The sequence below is a fragment of the Macrobrachium nipponense genome, chromosome 16 (assembly GCF_015104395.2).
Source record: "Macrobrachium nipponense isolate FS-2020 chromosome 16, ASM1510439v2, whole genome shotgun sequence".
In the NCBI taxonomy this organism is placed as follows: Eukaryota; Metazoa; Arthropoda; class Malacostraca; order Decapoda; family Palaemonidae; genus Macrobrachium; species Macrobrachium nipponense.
Window position 1 is genome coordinate 65,269,535 of NC_087209.1, and position 20,453 is coordinate 65,289,987.

At 39.3% G+C, this 20,453-nt stretch overlaps 1 protein-coding gene across 4 annotated transcripts in view; it reads left to right on the forward strand.

Moving 5' to 3' along the window:
• Positions 1–9,396: 9,396 nt before the first annotated feature.
• Positions 9,397–20,453, forward strand: part of LOC135195788 (ankyrin repeat and BTB/POZ domain-containing protein 3-A-like) — a 463,838-nt gene continuing 452,781 nt past the window's right edge. Inside the window, exon 1 of one of the 4 annotated variants that reach the window (XM_064222263.1) lies at positions 9,397–10,354. Coding sequence is in view for 1 of the 4 variants with exons in the window: in XM_064222261.1 (XP_064078331.1) it covers positions 17,074–17,174 (101 nt within the window). In the remaining 3 variants the exon portion in view is untranslated. Of the gene's footprint in view, positions 10,355–16,995; positions 17,184–20,453 lie in introns of those variants that run through there. The other 3 variants (XM_064222261.1, XM_064222262.1, XM_064222264.1) reach the window with 3 other exon arrangements.

A 20,453-nucleotide genomic window follows, 5' to 3' on the forward strand; every position in this document is an offset into this window, starting at 1 on the left:
ATATGTAGGAAGTGCAATACGAAAAATGAAACCATAAACCACATAGCAAGCGAATGCCCGGCACTTGCACAGAACCAGTACAAAAAGAGGCATGATTCAGTGGCAAAAGCCCTCCACTGAACGAGCACCAACCTGAGGGAGTGATAGAAAACGATCAGGCAAAAATCCTCTGGGACTATGGTATCAGAACGGATAGGGTGATACCTGCAAATAGACCAGACGTGACGTTGATTGACAAAGTCAAGAAGAAAGTATCACTCATTGATGTCGCAATACCATGGGACACCAGAGTTGAAGAGAAAGAAAGGGAAAAAAAAAATGGATAAGTTATCAAGATCTGAAAATAGAAATAAGAAGGATATGGGATATGCCAGTGGAAATCGTACCCATAATCATAGGAGCACTAGGCACGATCCCAAGATGCCTGAAAAGGAATCTAGAAAAACTAGAGGCTGAAGTAGCTCCAGGACTCATGCAGAAGAGTGTGATCCTAGAAAAGGCGGCGCACATAGTAAGAAAAGTGATGGACACCTAAGGAGGCAGGATGCAACCCGGAACCCCACACTATAATACCACCCAGTCGAATTGGAGGACTGTGATAGAGCAAAAAAAAAAAAAAAAAAAATAATAATAATAATAATAATAAATATAGAAAGGAGAGATTAGTTAATAGAAAAAGTCTAAATTAACATATTAATGAAAAGAAACATAGATAACAATGAAAGTAAATTGTTAAAATACAAGAACTGCTTTAGGGAAGCACAGCTTGGCATCTTCGCTGTAGCCTTTCAAGTTCCAGTCGCGCGGCATCCTCGGGAGGACGACCTCTTGAACTAGGAATCTTTGCTGGAGCCTTTCAAGTTCCAGTCGGGCGGTGGCATCCTCGGGGAAGACGACCTCTGGAACTGGGAATCTTCGCTGGAGCCTTTCAAGTTCCAGTCGCGCGGCAGCATCCTCGGGGAGGACGACTCGGCCAAGAATCTCCGCTGCAGTCAAGTTCCAGTCGTGCGGCATCCTCGGGGAGGACGACCTCTGGAACTGGGAATCTTCGCTGTAGCCTTTCAAGTTCCAGTGGCGCGGCGGCATCCCCGGGGAGGACGACCTCAGGAACTGGGAATCTTCGCTGGAGCCTTTCAAGTTCCAGTCGTGCGGCATCCTCGGCGAAGACGATCTCTGGAACTGGGAAGTTCGACAGCGAAGTACATTTCCCACATACTGGCGCTGCTGTTATAAAGAACTTTAAACTGTGAGTGTCTTCCGAATGTACTATTTGTTACTTCTCCTTTGCCATAGTCATCCCCATTACACATCTATGACAATCTAATTCCACTTGATGAATTAAAACTTAGCCAACGTGCAATTTCGTTAAATCATACCGTAAAGTTATGTGATTGTGAGCGTGTCGGAGTGGATTCGGATTCCGCTAGTCCCATCATTCAAGTTTATCTTCATCGGTAACTTCAGGCTAATAAGGATCCCCTGCATGGTGCAACTGTGCTCGGGAGGAAATTGCAAACAAATCATTCAGTGTTGCTTTTTTTTATTTAAAAACTTATAACCTTCTAGACAGATACTGCAGGCAGTTTTCATTTCTTTTTACATCGGCCATCATAGATGCAAGAATTTAATATTTTCCTCTGTGAGCGTGTGTCTGTATGTGTGTGTGTGTTCTAGCATGACATCTCAAGAACGTAAGAACAGATTTTGATAAAACCAGTCTGATATATTCATTAGTCGACCTTTTCGAGAGCAGTCAAGTCTTACAAGAAATCGAGTCAGAGTGGAAGACTTATTGCCGAGGAATTCATCTGCCACATTAGCAAAGATAGTGTTTTTTCTTCTTCTTTTTTTTTTGCGTTGAAATGCACCCATAGATTAGAATGACAACTTTATAATAATTAGTTTGACCAAGTTTGACATTTAAAAGTCCAAGGTTAAGGTCACAGTCAATTTATTTCTTTAAACAAGGAATTTGTGGAAACTGATATCATTATTAGCATTATTATTATATTATTTCAGCAGATGAAACCTATTCACATTGAACAAGGACACCAAAGGGGCCATTGCCTGAAATTCAAGCTTCCAAAGAATATTAAGAATATTGGTTCCAACTTCCCACCGCAGATCCCACACTGCAGCAATAACTGGTCATGATCCAGAGCCACTGATTTTTCATCGGCCCGGGGGAGACGCGAACCCACGACATCTGAGTGGCGTACCACGACGCTAACCACTATACCAGCTGACCAGAGTCATAAATAGCATAGAGCGCATCAGCTGAACGGAAGATCGGTAGTCAAGATCAAACTTCATTCTTACTCTGATTGTGGCAGATGACCTTGTTTGACCCCACTTAATAATCTTGATTCTGATGTGTGTGTGTGTGTAGTTTTTTAAAGGTTTATATTGTAAATTCTAGACGTGACCAATACCAGTGCCGAGCGCTGCTAAATAAAAAAAAAAAAAAAAACTCCAGATATCGAATAGAGTGTAAAAAAATCTTTGGGAGATACTGAACAAATAAATGATTTTAAAAAACGTGTTGACATCCGGGAATGAGTTGGAGGGACACTTTAATTTCTGGATGGGGTAGGAGGTACTGCTATTTAACTTTTCTTTATTATTATTATTATTATATTATTATTATTATTATTATTATTATTATTATTATTATTATTATTATTATTATTCTGTTGAATAGAATGGTAGAATTAAGCGAATTGATCTTATATATTATCTTCTCTATTTTTCTTATTCCTCGCTTCTCTGGCTCAGCGTAGGCATCTTAATAACTGACCAATATTCATATTTCTCCCAATATTATTATTATTTTTCTTTTTTTTTGCTCTATCACAGTCCTCTAATTCGACTGGGTGGTATTTATAGTGTGGGGTTCCGGGTTGCATCCTGCCTCCTTAGGAGTCCATCACTTTTCTTACTATGTGCGCCGTTTCTAGGATCACACTCTTCTGCATGAGTCCTGGAGCTACTTCAGCCTCTAGTTTTTCCAGATTCCTTTTCAGGGATCTGGAGATCGTGCCTAGTGTTCCTATGATTATGGGTACAATTTCCACTGGCATATCCCATATCCTTCTTATTTCTATTTTCAGATCTTGATACTTATCCATTTTTTCCCTTTCTTTCTCTCCAACTCTGGTGTCCCATGGTATTTCGACATCAATGGGCGATACTTTCTTCTTGATTTTGTCAATCAACGTCACGTCTGGTCTATTTGCACGTATCACCCTATCCGTTCTGATACCATAGTCCCAGAGGATCTTTGCCTGATCGTTTTCTATAACTCCTTCAGGTTGGTGTTCGTAACACTTATTACTGCAAGGTAGCTGGTGTTTCTTGCATAGGCTCCAGTGGAGGGCTTTCGCTACTGAATCATGCCTCTTTTTGTACTGGTTCTGTGCAAGTGCCGGACATTCGCTTGCTATGTGGTTTATGGTTTCATTTTTCGTATTGCACTTCCTACATATGGGAGAGATGTTATTTCCATCTATCGTTCTTTGGACATATCTGGTTCTTAGGGCCTGATCTTGTGCCGCTGTTATCATTCCTGAAGTTTCCTTCTTGAGCTCTCCCCTCAGTAGCCATTGCCACGTGTCATCGCTGGCTAGTTCTTTAGTGTGTCTCATGTATTGTCCGTGCATTGCTTTGTTATACCATTCCTCTGTTCTGCTTGTCTTTCTCCTACCTGTCTCTGTATATTTCTGGGTCTTCGTCTACTTTTATCAGTCCTTCTTCCCATGCACTCTTGAGCCACTCGTCTTCATTGGTCTTTATATATTGCCCCCAGTGCTCTGTTTTCGATGTTGACGCAGCCCTATATGCTTAGTAGTCCTCTCCCTCCTTCCTTTCATGTTATGTATAGTCTGTCCGTATTTGCTCTTGGGTGTAGTGCTTTGTGTATTGTCATGTTTCCTCGTTTTCGTTCATTCCACTATTCCTGCGCTGTATCTGATTACTGGCACTGCCCATGTGTTTATGGCTTTTATCATATTTCCGGCGTTGAGTTTTGACTTGAGTATCGCCTTGAGTCTCTGCATATATTCTTTCCTGATCGTATCCTTCATCTCTTGATGTTTTATATCCCCTCCTTCCATTATTCCCAGGTATTTGTATCCCGTCTCATCTATGTGTTTGATGTTGTTCCCATCTGGTAGCTTTATCCCTTTAGTCCTTGTTACTTTGCCCTTTTGTATGTTGACTAAGGCGCATTTTTCTATTCCAAACTCCATCCTGATGTCCCCAGATACAATCCTTACAGTCTGGATTAGGGTATCTATTTCCTTGATGCTCTTACCATACAGCTTGATGTCGTCATGACATCAGATGGTTGATTCTGGTTGCCTCTTTTCTTGAGTTGGTACCCGGCATCCATCTTCTGTAGTACTTTTGTCATGGGAATCATGGCTACTACGAAGAGTAGTGGGAACAGTGAGTCGCCCTGGAAGATCCCTCTCCTGATATTAACCTCTGCTAGTCTTATTCCAGAGCTTGTAAGTATTGTATTCCAGTTGCGCATTGTATTTTTGAGGAAGCTGATGGTGTTTTCCTCTGCCCCATATATTTTCAGGCATTCTATTAGCCATGTGTGTGGTATCATGTCGAAGGCTTTCTTATAGTCTATCCATACCATGCTTAGGTTGGTTTTCCTTCTCCTACTGTTCTTCATTACCACTTTGTCTATCAGGAGCTGATCTTTTGTGCCCCTACATTTCCTTCTGCAGCCTTTCTGTTGGAGTGGGATGGTGTTTGTATCCTCAAGGTAGTTGTATAGCCTTTCGCTGATGATACCTGTTAGTAACTTCCACATTATTGGTAGGCAGGCGATAGGCCTGTAGTTACTGGCTATATTTTCCTTACTCTTATTATTATTATTATTATTATTATTATTATTATTATTATTATTTCCGTATTTTTCATTTTAATTTGGAATCTATTTCTTCGATTGTTTATTCAATAATCTAATATTTTTTTTTATTTTTTCTTCTATGTTTTTATTTTTCTTAATTTCTAATGTCATTTATTTACTTATTTATTTATTGTAGCCTGCATTTTCTAATCCTTTAATCATTCCTGTTCCCATTTAGTCTCCGCCACTGTATCGCTGCCTCTCGCGTACTTAAGCTGAAAGCTATTTAAATATGGAAACTGTGCACTCCATTCTTTGCCGCCCTACATAAATTTTGTCCCTTCTTTACGAGGCTTTCCAACTTACTGGGACTTGCTGCTATAAGACAACTTGTCAAGTTAATTATATCTTAGCTGAACCAGACCACTGAGTTGATTAACAGCTCTCCTAGGGCTGGCCCGAAGGATTAGATATTTTTACGTGGCTAGGAACCAATTGGTTACTTAGCAACGGGACCTACGGCTTATTGTGGGATCCGAACCACATCGAGAAATGAATTTCTATCACCAGAAATAAATTCCTTTGATTCCTTGTTGGCAGAGCGGGAAATCGAGCCCGGACCCTGAGATCAGCAAGGTAATCGACTCGTCCAACGAGGAAGTACTAGCTGCTATAACGCTTCCTTCTCATAGGTAGCTACCAGCTGGTTTAAAGGAGTTGGAACTCCTGTATAGTGCTGAATGGTATCTGATCCAGTTCACAGTGACACCAATCTAAATTACTCCTTGTAGTGTTGCTCTTTGCCTCAACCCAGTGGTAGGGGTGTAAAAATACTACCACCGTAGGTCCTGCGTGTCGCAAAAGGCGACTAAATGGACAGCTGCTGTCTTGCAGTCTTACTTTTTAGCAAAAGGCTAGGCCCACCGCCAATAACTGTGCAAACTGCTGCCTTGCAGTCTTACTTTTTAGCAAAAGGCTAGGCCCACCGCCAATAACTGTGCAAACTGCTGTCTTGCAGTCTTACTTTTTGACAAAAGGCTAGGCCCACCGCCAATAACTATGGAAACTGCTGCCTTCCAGGTGGACTTTTAAGTCAAAGGCGAGGCCCACCGCCAATAACTGTGGTTGATGACAGCAAGGGCATGCGGTCGTAAAAACCCCTTTGCCAAATAATAAACCATGCCTGATGTTGTAATGGAAGGTGCATCAGGCAACCAACCTCTTAGTGTAGGGATAGCGGTGGGAAAGAAGTGTTGTTCTTTGCCTATTCCGATTTCACAGGTTTTCGATTGTCAGTTACGTTCTGCCCTAGAGCAAAAGCCCGTGCCAACAAGAGGTTGGCTTAGCCTTAAATGACGACGATGAACTTCTAGTCATAACAAGAAGGGTAGCAGAGCATCCTAAACTGAGAATTTATAACACCATTATTAGACCTATAGTACTATATGAACGTGGGACTTCTTGCTCAAAGTGGCTAGAACAGAGATTGCTTGCAATGAAAAATACTATACTAAGAATAGGAGAACTGTGCTTGATAATGAGAGAGGGTCTGGGCGAAAGCGTCATAGGAAAGAATTAGTAGACCAAACAGAACAACCGCTGATCTCACACACGTCCAGGAGTGTAAACATGATCTTGGCAATGCAAATGCACGAGCACCTGTTGACATGGAAAAAAAAAAAATAAGTGTGATAAGGAGTGTGTTGCGAGTGGCAGTGCGGGCCCGTACCGTACCAGGAGGGTTTTCGAACGAAATCCATATTTTCCGTGACTATCCTTTTCATTGAACTGAACTTACAAAGTAATATATAATTATTGTTTTTTGTTGTTGTCAAAGTATATAACATAACAAGAAACAAAGTAATAAGCATCTTATCATCGTTAACATAATAAATGAATCAATGAAAAAAACTGAAGAAATATTCTTGAATTTCAGTGCAAACTTTCAACATTATAAGTAAAATTCTGTTAACCAAAGTCAGTACTACTTTGAATAGCATCTAACCGGGTAGAAGGGCATAGACCACATTTTCTTCTTTTTATTTTTTTATGAAGATGCTATAATCTGTAACCAGGAGAGTGACAGGTTTGGTGCAAAAGTTTCCCATTCAGCGCTCAAGAAAGTGATAAGAGGGAGTTGGAGAGGCTGGACAACAAGATATAGAGATAAGTGAAAAATACACCGAAGTTTTTTCGGTGCAGTCGAGTTTTCTGTACAGCGTAAAATCAAGGCCACCGAGAGTAGATCTATCTTTCGGTGGTCTCGGTATAATGCTGTATGAGCCGCTGCCCATGAAACTTTAACCACAGTCTGGTTGTGGCCTGTCCTATACCGTTGCCAGACGCATGACTATGAACAACATTAGCCTTAAATAAAAATGAAAACTCCTGAGGCTAGAGGGCTGCAATTTGGTATGTTCGATGATTGGAGGGTGGATGATCAACATACCAATTTGTAGCCCTCTAGACTCGGTAGTCTCTAAGATCTGAGGGCGGACAGAAAAAGTACGGACGGACAGACAAATAGCCACCTCAATAGTTTTCTTTTACAGAAAACTAAAAGATAGGGATGATGTACAAGGATCTAAAGGTGAAAATGGGAGATAACCCACGGTTGCAATAAGAGGTAATGAAAGGAAGGAAGCGGGAATGGAGGTAAAGTAGAAGTCTAGAAGGTGGGTGCAGTTAGGGGCGGAAGGGATGCTGCAGGCACAACACCCTTCAGTAATGCCTACTGTACGCCACTTGAGGTCCACTGACAGCACCAACCCTCGACCATATTCTTCATGGTTGGATTAAAGTAAGAAGTATATTTTCACACACATAATTATATATATATATATATATATTATATATATATATATATATATATATATATATATATATATATCATTTATTTATTTCAGGGCAAAGATTTTTCCAATGGATACTTGATTTCAATAAGATATTCAATCTTAATTATTTGTTGAATTCTTTGCGTACCATTCATGTCATTCCTTTACGCAATCATCCATTACCTCGCAAAATTCTCCATCAGCGTTTACACTGTGCCTCAAGGTATACAATAACTACTATTTGTGATTTAACTGTAAGGGTTTAATCGTCGTCATTTCGATTTGTGGCACGCACCGCGAACAATTGATATTATTGTCGTGCTTTGCACACTGTTGCTATTCTCGTATAGTCTGTTGGTCTCGAGTTGGCCTTTTAGGTACCTTGTTATCACTGTCATCTGTAGCAACCACTAAAATGTTAATGAACTTCGACTTCAGCTTCGGTCGCGTTCATCACACATACACACACACACACATACCCAGCCACAATGTCTCCAGCACATACGAGGCGATCAAGGCGATGATGTTCCAGTTGCCTAAACGACCGATTCGCTCCTCCGTTCATAGCAGATGTTTAGCACAGCCGTGGCCAAACTCTCCTCCTCCCCCCTCCTTCTGCTAGTAGTAGTAGCAGCACTAGCAGTACCACCACGATATAGCAGCAGCATCAGCAGCAGCAGCAGCAGCAGCCCCACAGCCTCAGCAGCACGGCGATGGAGGCAGGGAGTGGGTAGGCGCAACGCAAGTAGTAGTAAGCAGTGTGGTGACAGGGGTGCGTGGGGCAGGTTGCCACTCGTACAGTAGTAGCAGGGGATGACTGTGTCCGCTGCAGCAGCCTGTACCATAGCACCACGAAGCATTCCTTCGGAGTGGACGGTACCATAGCAGTATCAAATCTTAGTCTGACCTCGTCTTGGGAGTGCGAGAAGTGTTTGGGTATTAGAGAAGAATCTGTGGGCATTTGCGTCAGTGATTTTACCTTCTAGGAAGCTATTGACACGTGACATTAAGTTCTTGCCAAAATAAAGATTGGCGGGCATGTCTGCAAAGAAAATGTGACACACGAGGAACCGGAAAACAATTAGTGGTGCCTTTTGCAACTATCAACACGCTAACTATAAAGTGAAGCAGTGGAAAAGTCTTGAGATCTTACGTAACAAACAAAAAAGAAAACCAAAACACATGCAGTGAACGTGTGATTGAACGTGAAGGGGACGTTCTTTAGTCTCCAGTTTGTCTCAAGTACGATGCTCAAAGGTTTTCATTAAAAAGACGCACCAGCAGCCGTGTGTTTATTAGCCAGGTGCCCCGTGAAATGTGCTTAACAGTTCATTACCGTCAAAAGGCCGTCTACCTGTCCGTGCGTGCGTGCGTGCGCGCGCGCGCTTTGCAGTAATAAGCATGACTTCTGAGTGAGAATTATATCAAGTGGCCGCTTCCTTTAATATTAATCAGTGTGTGTGTGTATGTGAGTGCGTGTGTGTGTGTGTGTATGTGCATGTGCATGTGCCTCTTCGTTCGTTGACAGATAATAGAGAAGAGTCTACAATTTTTTTACCTCGACAACATTCCATTTTCTTTTTTTATTTCAACTGGTTTATCAAGTTGCCTTTTTTATTTGTTGAGTTTTTATTGTTCACTTGCTGGTTTACCCTTTCTTCTCATTGGTTTTTAAAATTGTTTCTCCAGTTATACGCATCTCCTCGCACAAGACGAAAAAGAGAACTGTTTATCTTCATCTACCTCCAAGAATTCGAAGCTCATAGAGATTAACAAATGAATGTTGCTCAGTCAGATATTTGCGCTCAGTGATTGTCATAAGTCTAAAAGTGCGTTTTGCGAATCCTTTAAGGAGAAAATTAAAAGGAAACGACTTTTCAAGGGAAACTTAGATACACAAAAATCCTATTGTGTTTCTGTGTGTCATATTTACGTGCAAAGGAATCAAGGTATACATACACCTTGACGTTGAAGTGTTTGAGAAATCAGTCGCAGTTGTGATAGAACGCTATTGTTACATATTTTCTTTTACTGGACAGTAAAGCAAGCGTTACGTAACAGATGAAGTGATTTACTTAGAAAATTAATCTGTTGTTTCCTATGCTAAGAATAATATAATAATAAAACAATCCTGTTAGCGTACTTTTAAATCTCAGGTAACTGCAAGAGTACTTTAATCAGGGACTAATTGTTTAAGTAAAGAACAAATCATAAAAAAAGAAGCGTTAGCGTTACTACCTGCCATATCTCTCTCTCTCTCTCTCTCTCTCTCTCTCTCTCTCTCTCTCTCTCTCTCTCTCTGCCTCAATACCAGTAGCCTGCCATTGGCCCATGTAGGACTAGAACTAGTTGCTACGACTAAGATAGGCTACCTCAGATGAAAAAGTTCCACCGACCTCTTTGCTAAACGAACGTAGCCTACACGTCTAAAGAATTGTGAAATACGTCCGTGAAAGAGTACTAGTGCAAGCTGTCATATCTGTAAAATATAGAAAATAAGGTTGTAATGTAAAGCGCCGTTGCTAGACCATAAATAATCATAAAAAAGTGGTTTAATGAATCCGAGAGTTGCAATATACGCAACGAGAATCGAAGCGCTGGTCATTAATTTCTTGCCCAGGCAGAGAGGAATGTTTATCGCCTAGAGTGGATAAAGGTATGTAAGCTTTACTTTTTTTCTTTCGTCGTTCTTTCTTTTTTGTTTTGTACTTTTTTAAAATTCTGTTTTAACTTGGTGTTGGGATGGTGATGCCGAATTGAATGAAGTGTATTTTGCACCGAAAGTATCTGTTGGTTAGGGAGAAAGATTTTCGCTGTATTATGAAACTAAGAATTTTCTAACGGACTCGTTCCGGGGTATACCCCTCACCCACCAAACCCCATCCCCCAACCACCCCCAGCATCCCAGACCCCAAAACACGCCCCCTTACTCCTATCCGCCCCGTGTATAATATTACTAATTCTTTTTATTCCATGGATTTTACAAATCTAATTCCATTACTGAAATCCTACTTTAGCCAATAACAAGACTCCCCGTTTTAAGGAAATTAGCAAAAATTCAATAGAAAATTTTCAACCGGTAGGGACAGCCTTTAATGATTATTATTGATTAACCATAATGCCCAGTACCCCAGCTTGGCGATTGTAAAGGGGAGTTAATGCAGGCCCCGAACTCCAGTACCACTGGGTCGTATCGTTTATTGCAGAGTTATAGCAGCCAACAAGATGCCCAATCAAATCAAACCGTGTTGATTCAGACATACGCAGTCAGCCGTTACTCCGGGGTAGTAGAGTATGATTTCACATCGCTTATATATTTATCTGTTTATTTATCTATTTATTTATCGTCCCTAGCTTACTGATCAGTTGTTTTATTTATCAATTTGTTTCGGCACTTTTTATTCAATTAATATTTTGTTATCTGCTTAATTCGTTCGTTTTATTTACCTCCTTAACTGATATTTTCACTGCTTATTGTTCCTTATCTACTTACTTCACTAATTTATCTATTTTTTAAAATAATTTGTTTCGTGCTTAACCGACTGATTCATGGGTTTATTTCTTAGATTTATTTACTTTGTCACATATATACTTAGGAAGTGAACTGTTTATTTATTATCTGCTGACGTAATCGACTGTTTCATATTTTTGTTTAATTTATTTCGGGAAATAAACTTGTTATTAAAGTACCCATATTGAAACTTATTCTCATTTACACTGACCAACTTCATGCATCTCCCAAAATGAAAAACCACTCTAGTTTGGAATTTATTTCCTTCTCCCAGTAAATCCTGACTCAGTGCTTTGGCAGTAAACGTTGAAATCACCATTATCATTTTTCATTTGGAAAAGCATATAATCGAACTAATTAGGTCACTGACTTGCAAAACCAGGTAACTTGACAAATACATAGACATCTTACAAAAAAAAAAAAAAAAAAAAAAAAAAACGGGGCAAGGAGGAAAAATTAGGCATTGGTATAAGCATTTCGATACTTTTAAACGTAAGATAAGAACCATCAATATCAGTTATATCGCCGGGAAATGCATTCTTCAGCAGTTTTTTTTTTCTTTTCTTGTTTGGCTTCCTATTTTATTTATCATATTCGTTTTTCTTTGTTGTTTGTCTTTATAGCGTATTCTTACCTCTTTGGTACTACTTAGTCTGCGATGGGTTGCCTTAACAACTGGGCCTGTAGACCTAGTCTTCATCTTTTTCAGTTTTGGGTACAGCTTGGCTTGTAATAATAATAATAATAATAATAATAATAATAATAATAATAATAATACACTTCGGATACTGAGCACTGTGGCAAGGTATCACGTTCCCACAGTGCTAAGCACAACTAGCTTTGGGAGCACGGAGATACTAAGGAGGCAGTCCGTATCTTCCCATGAAGGGACAGGAAGAAGGTGCGTGAGATGCTCGCAGCCTCACTCCTTGTGTGTCAAATGCTTGTAACTGGAACTCTCTTTATCTCTGGAGCCACGTAACAGTTGACGTTTTCCAGAGTCGAGCCACCATTTCTCACTGTTATTCCTTCTGGAAGTATCCCAGTCCGAATTTCCGGACGTTCAAATTACGTCTCTGCGATCGGAACTTGCCATCTTTGCCCTCTCTTGTATAACTATATTGCTACCAAGTTGCCATTATGGATGCACTGGTTATCGTAACGCAGTATCAGCAAACCAGAGAGGGTGCTACGATGGTCTGTTATCTACGCGTCACCTATTCTAAGGCGCTAGTACTAAACATGGCGGAAGCTCCATTGGACGCCGTGCTTAGTGCTAGCCCCTCGGTGAACTAGGTATTATATACACACACAATAATATTGTGTGGTCGACAAATTATATTAAAAAACTATATTTATTTTAAGTTGCTAGTACTAAACATGGCGGAAGCTCCGCTGGACGCCGTGCTTAGTACTAGCCCCTCGGTATCTAAGTATTATTTACACACATGCCTATATTGTGTGGTCGACAAATTATATTAAAAAACGATATTTATTTTAAGTTGCTACTACTAAACATGGCGGAAGCTCCACTAGACGCCTTGCTTAGTACTAGCCCCTCGGTGATCTAAGTATTATATACACACGTCTATATTGTGTGGTCGACAAATCATATTAAAAAGCTATATCTTCGTAGGCTGTCTACTTTACATTTACTATACAATGTTTAGTATTAGCACATCGGAATAGGCAACGCGTTAGATAACAAGCCAAAGTACCACCCCGAGAGTTATATCTTTTATATTTTCACACGGGTTTTCCCAAGGATTAGCTCATAAATGATAAATAGAAATTGGGAAAAGTTAAAGAAGTTGAACAGCTAGGTGGGGAGAGACTAAAGGGAACAGATGGAAGAGTAAAAGACGGATAATATAATTCAGGGAAGAGTCAAAGACAGACGACAGCACAGTTTGGGGTCGAAGGGATGTTGTCCTCAGGGCGCCACTCCCCAAAGCTAGTGACTGAGCAAGGGACATCTTCCTATGAATGAGTATTAGATCATGAAATGTCAAGATTTTGGGAAGGTTAATACCAAACACGTACTAAAATAAAACTTGCATAAGATGAATGATGCGAGTTGCTGCATTGATTGTCAGAAGGATTGCACAAACGCATTGACCTCCTCTCAGCAGGATAAGGGGATAAATACCTCTCTCCGTTCAAGGTGTGAGCGAAGAGGTGTAACGGTATACCGTTCTCGTGAGTTGAAGAGACGCTGGAATGGTATTTCATTCAAGGGCCGTGTAAGGTCATCGTCATTTTTTTTTCTACTCTTGAACTTCAGAAGTTCAAGCGGAGGTCCAATGCGTTTGTACCCTAATAATATTCTACTTTGTTTTTAATACGTTTTTATTTATTTGTTAATTTATTTCTTTTCCTTTTTTGATAAGTGATCTGTTCTTTTTGTTTTTCCCTTTACTTCCTCTTACTTCATCCTGATGAGCATCCATTTGGATAGGTTTCATCTTCTGAATAATAATAATAATAATAATAATAATAATAATAATAATAATACTCTTCTCAGCTACTGTTTGTGAACGGGAATATGTCACCTGTCTTGTTTCTTTTTAGTACTTCTTATAACAGAATATGGGATTTAGGCCCAAGGCCGAGCACTGGGACCTTCGAGGTCATTCAGCGCTGAAACGGAAATTGACAATTAAAAGGCTTGAAAGGTGTGACAGGAGGAAAACCTGGCAGTTGCACTATGAATCAATTGTTAGGAGAGGGTGGAAAGTCTGCTGGAAGAAAGCGAATATGAACAGAGGTACACTAAAAGAAATGAGTGGGGTTGCAGCTAGGGGCCGTAGGGACAATGCAAAGACCCTCAAGTAATGAATACATTGTACTACGCGGGATGCAATGACGGCACTACTCCTTTACTACTCTTTACCCCTGCATTATTTTTTGTAACGGTTTTCTTCTTCTTTTTTTTATACTTGTGGGCATTCTGTAAAATTGAAAGCTGATTTAGCAAGACAGAGCAATTTGACCAGCAACCCAATTCTCTCACAGTACGCAAAGGCGTTCTTACAAAATATAAATGTAAGCTCTCCCTTACTTAAGAACTAATGGTATAACGTCGCCAATGCAAGATGAAAGAGGATACTAATCTGCTGGAGATGCAATGGTATACCTACCTACATCTCACTTGTTCGAGAGAGAGTGTGCAAATTGACCAGTGGGTTGAAGGTCAAGTGTTGTACCCTTACTGTGCTTTCTTGATTCACCGCATCACTGAAGAAGCGCAGAACTTGTATCAAAAGAAATGCGCTAAAAAGTTCAGTTTTGCGAGACAAAACTAACATTTTCTATTTGAAAATTGGGCTCTTGAGCAGGACAATGGGTTTGACTCTTAGTTGTCACGTGCTTGCTAAAGAATAATTAAATACAATAATCACAAGCGCTTGCCTCTTCTTTAGCAATCTGGGAAGAATGTTGACCAAGTGTATCGGCTGTTGAGATTTTAGAGACCTAATCAAATTCTCTAAAACGTGTATGTGATAATGTGTCATGTTGATTCATGCACAGCCGAATCTCTGTGTAATATGTCTGAACTCTAAACCAACAATAATTAATGGATTACGACCGGATACATCGGAAGCCATTTTAACATGGGCTATAGTCCCATCCATTCCGTCCCCTCACCCCATGACCGTTATGAAATGCAAAAAAGGTTACAGTTTCTCCTTATTATTCACCGTCATCTTCGCAGCCAATCTGTTATTCTGGCAAATTCCTCCATGGATACAAATATAGGCAAGTGTGGCATGACAGCCGTCATGTTACGCGCTCGCGTGCGAGTGTCCGTTTTGTGTGTGTGTGTGTGTGTGTGTGAGTGGACTTAACATTTTTAGCTGTCTCGGGATGCGGAACTTACGTAACGCACCCCTTGGCGCGTCTGATGAATGGCTGCACACTAATAGGCTGGATATTCTTTCCACTAATGATCCCACTGATTAATAGAGCCTTTTACAAATGAAACTATCAGGTTGCAGAAATTACAGAGCAAGTTTGTTCTAATGAATTGGCAAGGAATTGGCTGAATGTCAATGATGACGTGAAATGAGCAACTTATTTCTTCTTCTTCTTCTTGCTTTCTAGGACAGGTTGTTTAGTCGATGTGTACGTTAGGTTTTCATTGGCTTGTTATACACCATTTGTATTTAGTTATTCAAGGCCATATTTTATCCTCAAGGAGTTGCATCTTATTTTTGACTGGTGATCGACTTGCAGTTACATCTTTATATAGAAAACGCAGATTATCCCAAGCCTCTGACGTAAGCCTACCTACTTGATAGAAACAGACAGTGAAGAGGTTTTTGCAAATCATCTGATCGTGTAAGATATATTGACTGGCGAGGTCTTACCTCAGAGTCGCGATTCTGTGGTCTTATGTATCAATGACAATATGCATGTTCAGTGTGGCTAATGATGTTTGATTAGCATACTCTCGTATTGACTCGCTGTTGAAATTAATCAAGATTTGCGGGTTGCATCAAGTGCACTCTAGGCTAACATTTCCAAGGTGGAACATTTCTCCACAACCACTCATAACAAGTTTTCTGACGTCTCACAGCATTTGATTAATATTGTCGGCACATGCTGGGATATTTGATAAAATCTACATTGGCTTTGATAAAAAAAAAAGTAAGGAAATACAAAAGGACAATACTTCCCTGAAATTAATATATATATATATATATATATATATATATATATATATATGTGTGTGTGTGTGTGTGTGTGTGTGTGTGTGTGTGGTGTGTGTGTGTGTGTGTGTGTGTGTGTGTGTGTAAATGATTGTTGAACAGATCAGAATAGGAGAAATGAACGACCAAAGAAAAAAAATAAAAGACACGTTTTGAACCTTGGCGGCCATTCACTACCATACAAAAAAATTTCCATATAGTGGCGTTTAATCATACAATTTGAGCATATATGGGTGTGTTTGAAAGTTTGACCAACATGACTGAAGAATGATAAACGTGTTTGATATTTTTTCGTCCAACATGAAGTTTTTCCATCATGATGGACAGGTGTCTGGCGACGGTTGATCATACAAGCTCAATTAAGCAATCGCATTCATGGTGTTGGTTACTGAACTTCCAAGAGTTTTGGTTCGAGTTCATTGAAATTTATAAATCATTTCCATCCTTATGGAAGATTAAGAGAATTTGATGGAAATCCTTGTAGTCTTTAAGGGATGACACTACAATGTCATTTATTAAACACTCGTGAGAAGGTTTTGACCTTTTCTTGAAAAATTCCTTCACCCACATCTTTTTTAGCTTGTTTTTTCTCTCTCCCAACCGCGAGAAGAACAACAATGCAAGCTTTTGCTCATATTGACCGAACGATTCTCTGATGCATAATACTAATGTTTTATATTCATCAATTGTAGTGCATGGCGGCAGTGATCAGTCATGGTGGACATACAAAATTGCTAGCGAATGGTCCGCCTTACGATTACATTACGTTTCCTAAAGAGATAATAAGAATGTTAAAAAAAACGATGAAAAACAACCACTGTCGAAGTGATTCTACAGAAGTCCTACCTAGAAATACGCAACTGCAATAAGTTCCAATTTGTTTGAACTTCTGTTTCACTATCTATTTACACGTCAAAGAATTTCTTAATCAACAGAGTTATGGACAAGGAAATAAATGTTATAAAAATGAACTTTAGCGAATGATAGCATACAAAATGATATGGTCTGATACATAGTGTGTGTGTGTGTGTGTGTGTGTGTGTGTGTGTTTAGTTACCGCGGAGGAATACGCAAACCACTCTAGACTCGGTCTGCCTTGCTTGAAGCGTCAAGATTTCTCCTTTTATCTTCATATTAGTCGTGAAAACGTTAATGTCCTTCTACATGTTTTATAGAATAGTACGCAGTGACGATTGCGGAAAGCATAATACCAGCGAAACAAATTTTCATCGGGAAAATGATGGCGATAGAAGGTATGAAAGGTGAGAATCTCTCACTGACTGCTAGGCCTACTATACCGTTTTCCGTAGACGCTGGTGGAAGTTTGGTTGAAATGGAAGTTACTTTTGCTTTTAGATTAACCGGAGGTTGGTTGAAATGGAAGTAAGTTTGGTTGAATTGGTAATTTTGTTGAAATGGAAGTTAGATTAGTTGAAATGTAAGTTTGATTAAAGTGAAGGTTACTTTTGATGTTAGATTTTAGTATGGCTGAAGTACAAGTTAGTACTGTTGAAATGGAATAGTTGAAATGTAAGTTTGGTTGAAAAGGAAGTTACTTTTGGTTTTAGATTTTAGTATGGCTGAAGTGGAAGTTAGTTCGGTTGAAATGGAAGTTAGTTTTTATTGGAATAGAAGTTTGATTGAGATAGAAGTTAAAAAGGATTTTGGTTGGAATGGAAGTAAGTTTGGTTGAACTGGAAGTTTTATTGAAATGAAAGTTAGTTTAGTTGAAATGGAAGTTGGTTTGGTTGAAATGGGAGTTAATTTGGTTGAAATGGAAGTTTGGATGAAATGGAAGTTGGTATGGAATCCGGTTTATTAGTTTAGTATAACTGGATTACACGAAACGTTTTTTTTCTAAGCCTAATTCAGTCAGTTTACACCGATGATCAGATCCCATAGGTCTAGGTAGACTGTTTAGATGAGCTTTTGAAGCGGTAGAGGTTTAGGTCAGCGATTTATCCCCATACGTTCTTTACCAGTAGTTTTTATATATTGTTTAGTAATACTTTCTAAGATGGGCTATCGAAAACTAAGACATTATAGGCCTAAAGCTTTCTGATGACTCTTAGATAAGCCTAGGCACAGCGTATCACGCCATAGGTTACCATGCCCCATTTAAGGCTTTATTTTCATTTAGTTATTGTATTTATAGTTTTTGTGGGCCCAATTGCAGGCGAGCTGATCTGTTATATAATAAAACGGAAAATGTTAGGTTACTCCTAAAACTTTGTGTTAGGCTAGTCTGTTTAGGCTACTCCAAACCTTCGTGTTAGGCTATTTAGGCCAAGCCCCAAACTTCGTGTCAGGCTGTTTAGGCTACCCCTGAAACTTCGTGTTAGGCTATTCAGGCCATCCCCCCTCAAACCTTCGTGCTAATCCATTTAGGCAAAGCCCCAGACTTCGTGCTAAGCTGTTTAGGCCAAGGTCTATAGACCTTGGTTTAGGCTACCCCTGAAAGTTCGTGTTAGGCTATTCAGGCAACCCCCAAAACTTCGAGTTAGGTTATTAAGGCTATCCTCAAAACTTCATGTTGAGCTACTTATGCTACTCACAAAACTTAATGTTAGGCTAATTTTGCTACCCCCAGTACTTTGTGTTAGGTTATTTGGGGGTAGTGTGTCAGGCTATTTAGGCTACCAACAAAACTTTTCGTGCTAAGCTGTTTAGTCTACCCAAAACACTGCCTGTTACGACGATCTGACACGTGCCGAAAGGATAGCCTATCTCGGCTGTGAGATTTAGCAAGTTTTGCCCTCTTGACCGTAAAATGAATGGAATGAAATGGTGATTGTTTCTCCAATGACCAAATGAAATATCCAAGGACACAAAAAAGTATTTTGACTTAATAATACAGCAACTATATTTGCTGCTGGGATTGATAATAGGCCTATTGAGTGATTTGTCATTTGTGAGAGTCCTGAAGGTTTACTCTAGATATTATTCAGAAAAGTATCCAATATGTTTTTAAATCATGTTTGATTATATTTCTTGCCAAACGAAGTCTGCCACAAGTGCCAGATGCTAAAGCTATTTTCAAGGTTTTCAAGGTACTGCCAGTGTGGTTATTTGGTTTGGTAAGACACCTGACCTAACATTTTCCAAATGTATCATATATAGAGTGTGATACATGTTCAGACTTGCAGACAACTTGACCATTATAATACAAAATGTTATTGTTTGTTGGTAATAGTACATATATATAGTATATTATGTATGTATTGCTTTAATATGCATTTCGAAGACTTTAAAGAAGCAGATTTAGCTGAATCCATTATCTGTTACAATAATCAAAGGTATGTAAATTATTGAGGCTGTGAAAGAAGGGTCTTCACTGGTTATTTCAAAATTGTGGGTAATTTAAAGCCTCAGATTAGGTCATCATTCAGTAATGGTTAGTTTACTTGAATACTTGGTGGCTATATTAGTTTTCCTCATGTTGTGAAGGTAGGTTTTTTTTTCTGCACTTCTCGTAGCAAATCCTGTTCCTCTATGGAGTATGTATGATGATTGTTTTTGTGTTAACTCAGCCTTCAGGAGTTTATCCAACCAGAAAATGGATTCTTAGAAGTGCTTTTCTTTTATTACAGTTAACAAGAAATAAGAAGAGAGAGTCATAATTAACATGAAAGTAACAATATCCTTTCTGAAAAGCGATTTTGTACAATATTCTGAATACATAATAATAATAATAATAATAATAATAATAATAATAATAATAATAATAATAATAATAGTGTGTGTGTGTGTGTGTGTGTGCGTGTAGAATGGCGTAGTCTCTAAGCGAGATTGCGCAACTAGAGTTCCTTTGAACCCGACCATTGAATATATTTAGGGAGAATCCACATAAAACGTATCCACACCAGCCAGGTAGCTGAATGGGGATTACCGGCAACTCCCTCTGCGGAATTCCTCATACTCTTTTGCCTTCCCCACCACCAGGGTTACCATAGAAGTGTCTCCACTACTTGTGAGGAGCATGTTTTCTTGAGGAGAGATCATGATGCGTTTGGGTTGAAATAACGTACCTGATCCCAGTGGCTTCACGCATCATAATACCCTTTCAAGTTTTGTGTTTTTACAATATTAAATTTAACGATTGGTATTTTTTCTGTAGTGAGGATCACGATGAGTGTACAAATTCTAATGAAAGTTAAATTTCATAATTCCATATGGGGTGATACATAGCTTAGCTAAAGCATGAAGTGCTCAGTTGGTCCAAGCAGCGGACGCCTATTGAAGATATTTTAGAAACTTTTTAAGGCCTATTTTTCATGTGAGGCCTAAACTCTCAGCTGGTAAGAAGGCCTGAAGATTCGAGTTTTTATTCTTAGGTTTCTTGGATTTTTTTTCCTCTGTATTATGACTTTTTCATTAACTGTTGTGGGATCCCCTCAAGTTATATTAAAGAGAATTATGAAATTGCAGTTCTTTTTATTGCGTTGGGACAGGCCATCATTCTTACAAAACAGTGTGTTTTAAAAGAAATATGAAATTGCAGTTTTTTTTATTGTGTTGGGACAGACCATCAT